Genomic DNA, 4,373 nt, shown 5'->3' with positions numbered 1-4,373 from the left:
CAGCTTCTTTTTAATATAATAAAATAAGAAAAAACCTCTATTAAAATAGAAATTTCTTAAGAATCTTTAATCTCATCTATTCTTTTTACTATATATATATAGCTAATTTATTTAAAAATAAAAATATATATATAGTAAGAACTCTCAGTTATGTTAATAATATTAATTTTATTATTAGTTTTAAATCTATATAAAAGAATTATAATAATGTAAAAAAAGCTATAAAGAAAATATTTAAAAAAGAAAGTAAAAATCTTATTCAATTTGATATGAATAAAACTGAATTGATTTATTTTTATTCTAAAAAAAGTGAATAAAAGAAAACTATTACTCTTTAAAATAAAGTTATAAAATTAAAAACTTCTATGAAATGACTGAAAGTATAGTTAGAGTCAAAGCTCAACTTTAAAATTCATATTCAAAAAAGAATTACTCAGACTAAGGGAACTTTAAATAATATTATTATACTTTCTAATACAGAAAAAGATTTATCTTTTCAAGCTATGAGATAATTATATATAGTTTGTACAGCTTTTATATCAGATAATATAGTAGAGATTTAATGAAAAAAAGTAAAAGAGCTTTATAAATCAATTTCAACTATTATAGAATAATGCTTTAAAAAGAACTTTAGAAACTTTTAAAATATCTTCAGTTCAAGTTATGAAAATAGAAATATTAATTTCATCACCAGCTATTAGATTTGATAAAAATTATATGAATTATACTTTAAGAATTATGAAAATAAATGCAAATCATTTAATTTAAATAAGAGTATCTACTTTGTATCTCTCAGATATATTTGTAAAAGACTTAATAGAGAAAGATTTCTAAATTAGAATGAATACTTTAATAATTTAAAGAAGATATTATTTTCTCAGCTATATAGAATATGTACTATAATTTAAAATTAATTTTTAAGCTTAAATATAAAAAGTATAAATCATAATAATCTCTATATTTAAAAGAAAATCTAAGATCATTAATAGATATTACTATTAATAAACTATTAAAAAAAGAGGAAAAAACTGCACATACTCAAAAGCTTTTAAAGATAAATGTTAGGCTCAGCGTCCGACCGAGCCCGACCGAAGGCCGGTGCCCGGTTAGACCCGACGTCGGATTAAGCTCGGCGCCCGATTAGGCCTAATCCATATCACGTGACCACACGACCATGCAGGTGGTTATAATCCACGCAGGCCCCAGCACCCCCTTTCATCCCATCAAGCTTAGTATTTCGTTATATAGCAGTTAGCAACGCAGAGAGTTTCCTTCTTATGCAGCTCGCATTCGCTCCCTAACATAATACTAAGCTTCCCTTCTACCTTCTCACTCAGGTTTCAGCAGAAAACTTGAGTGCCTCAGTTGAATTAGAACCTGCTAGTTCAGAGCCTGACAACGCGTCAGATCAACTGCTAAGACAACAGCACTGTTGAAGACAACAGCTCAATCCAACATCAGATGGCCACCACAGGCTCCCAACCCCCTGGAAGGGGCCGAAAGGACTGGCGATACCTCCTAACAAGACCAACTGACCAACCACGCGTCTCAATTGAGGAATTCAGAGAGGCAATCCACTCAGACAGCGACCGTGTTTATAATGAGTTGGCGGCGATCTTTGATGGCATCTTTGACGATGAAAAAACATTAAGGGATACGATCACACGTCTGAGAATGGAATGGGACAACGTTACTAATCAGGCCGCTGTCAAGCAAAGCCAGACTGATGAGCTAATTGCTGAACGTGATGAACTTAGCCACACCCTGGTCCGCATGACAGTCAGCAACCAAGCAGCAAGTCGAGGCGTCACCCCCTCTGAGACTGCCAGGAGGTCTGTCAAGATTGATGACCCGAAACACCTCACTGACGGCAAGGAGCCGAAATTTGAACACTGGCTCTCCCGGATGAAGAACAAGCTCCGGGAGAATGCTGACCACTACCCTACTGAACGCATGAGAATAGCGTACATTGAAAACCGGACTGATGGGGACGCAGCACGTCACATTGCACCCCGTATGGAAGAGGACCACCCCGAGCAATATCAAACCGCAGAAGAGATGTTTGAGCACCTCAAGTCAATATATGAGGATGCTAACAAGCTGCAAAATGCCAAGGGTGATTATCGCAAGCTGATTATGCGCAATGGGGATAATTATCATGAATTTGTCACAAAATTTTTACACCTGGCAGGGGAGGCCAAGATTGCCAGGGGGGACTACAAGACAGACTTCAATGACAAGCTGTCCTTTGACCTCCAGAAGATGGTAGCAGTAGCCAATGCGACCACTGATACATATGCTGAGTTTCAGAAAATCTGTGCGCAGGCAGCTCACACCCTCCAGACAATCAATGCCACCCAGAAATCAAAGAGCTCGCGGGGAAATGGGCCTAATACCTTCAAACAGAACACCCTGCAGACCGCCAACAGTCAAACACCCCCCAGCATCTCTACAACAAAATCCCCTATTGTGAAGGAGGCTTTGAGCTTTCGTCCGGATATTCAGTGCTACTACTGTAAGGAAAAAGGCCACATTGCCAGGAACTGCCCTGCAAAGCAGAAGTCCCAGCAGGTGATTGCTGAGCTCACAGGGAATGATGCCCCTGAGCCTTCAGCAGATTCGGGAAAAGAGTGAGCCTGAGAGAAGACTCCACCTCAGGTAGTTCAACAGTCTGTGAGAGGTTTGAGATGAAGGACTTGATTGGGGGGAAAAGCTTTAATGTACCAATCAAATTAGCCTACAATGGAATTGCTACTTCTACAAATTCTCTTGCTGATACTGGAGCAAATGGTGCGAATTTTATTGATACCCGATATGCCATAGAATTGGCAAGATTCTTTGATAGGAAGTTTCAAGAACTCCCATTCAAATGCCGCATGAAGGGATACAATGGCGCCCCCGGCGGGGTGATAGACCGCACATTGACCCTAAACCTCTGGGTGGATGGCCGGAGATTTCAGAATGTCCCTCTGCTGGTAACAGACCTAGGCCAGCACCCTGTCATCCTGGGACGGAAGTGGTTGGCAGCACAGGATATATGGCTTGATGTTAAAAACCAACGCCTGGTTTGGCCGAGTGAACGGTCTATCCCTGAACAGGTGGCGGAGCCGATGTTGAAGATAGTACCCTGGTCAGTACTGAAGCGCCCAGACCCCAAGCCTGAGCATCAGGCGGATGTGGAACGAAGAGAGATCAAGCTGGATGAGGAGATCAGACAGGAGCATCAGGCTCAGCTCCGCAGATTGAAAGGGACCAGCTCAGTCGTGATGCCTGAGACGAGGCAGGGGCTGACCTGGGAGGAGACAGCACCACAGATGATGGATATGAACTTCATTGGGGCTGCTTCCTTCCATGGTTATATGAAGAACAAGAAGTCAACAGTCTTCATAACCAGTCTGTATGAAATTGATAAACAGCTTGAGGAGAAGCGGGGTTTAGTGGGAGCTGAGGATGAGTCTGATGAGGAGCTGATCAGCAACTTACCAGAATGGTTGAAAGGCCGGGAGGACTGCTTCTCAAAGAAAGCATCAGATGAACTGCCCCCCCTACGGAAGAATGTTGATTTTAAAATAGAGCTCCAGCCTGATGTTGACCTCACCCAGGGCATTGGACATGCGCCTCTATATAAGATGAATCTAGAGGAACTAGAGGCAGTGAAGACCTACCTTGAAGCCAACCTAGCAAAGGGTTTCGTCACCCCAAGTTCAGCCCCCTACGCCTCCCCAATCCTGATTGCCCGTAGTGGGAAGAAGCTACGATTCTGTGTTGACTTTCGCAAGCTGAATGCTATAACCAAACGAGATCAGTATCCCTTGCCCCTGATAGATGAGCTGATGGACCGACTCAATGGGGCGAAATACTTTACAAAGTTGGACATTCGGCAGGGGTTCCATCGCATCCGAATGGACCCTGAGTCTGAGGACCTGACCACCTTTAGAACCCGCTACGGGACCTATAAATATCGGGTGGTCCCCTTTGGCCTTACAAACGCCCCTGCCTGCTTTCAACGGTTTGTTAACAGTATCTTCTTTGACTACCTGGACAAGTTTATGACAGCATTCATGGATGATCTTCTAATCTATAGCAAGAATCTGGAGGAGCACAAGCAGCAGGTAAACTCAGTGCTAGACCGACTAAAGACAGCAGGTTTGCAAGCCAGCATCCAGAAATGTGAGTTTGCAGTCCAGAGGACAAAATACCTAGGGTTCATCATCAGTACAGAAGGGATTGAGGCAGACCCAGAGAAGACAGCTGCCATTGTGAGATGGCAGGCCCCCACCACAGTCAAAGGAGTCCAGTCATTCCTAGGATTTGGCAATTTCTACCGACGATTCATAAGGAACTACAGCCGAATCGCAAAGCCACTGTACCAG

At 42.0% G+C, this 4,373-nt stretch overlaps 1 protein-coding gene across 1 annotated transcript; it reads left to right on the top strand.

The window, feature by feature from the left end:
* Window positions 1–1,461: 1,461 nt before the first annotated feature.
* PADG_08127 (uncharacterized protein) lies at window positions 1,462–2,634 on the top strand (the record flags this gene model as incomplete). The annotated part of the gene is made up of 1 exon (XM_010765178.1): window positions 1,462–2,634. The coding sequence occupies one exon, from the start codon at window positions 1,462–1,464 to the stop codon at window positions 2,632–2,634; it is 1,173 nt and encodes a 390-aa protein (XP_010763480.1).
* Between the last annotated feature and the right edge of the window lie 1,739 nt (window positions 2,635–4,373).

Source organism: Paracoccidioides brasiliensis, assembly GCF_000150735.1.
Source record: "Paracoccidioides brasiliensis Pb18 unplaced genomic scaffold supercont2.14, whole genome shotgun sequence".
Taxonomy (NCBI): Eukaryota; Fungi; Ascomycota; class Eurotiomycetes; order Onygenales; family Ajellomycetaceae; genus Paracoccidioides; species Paracoccidioides brasiliensis.
The sequence above is the reverse complement of the archived record's forward strand: the minus strand, read 5'-3'. Positions and strand labels throughout refer to the sequence as shown.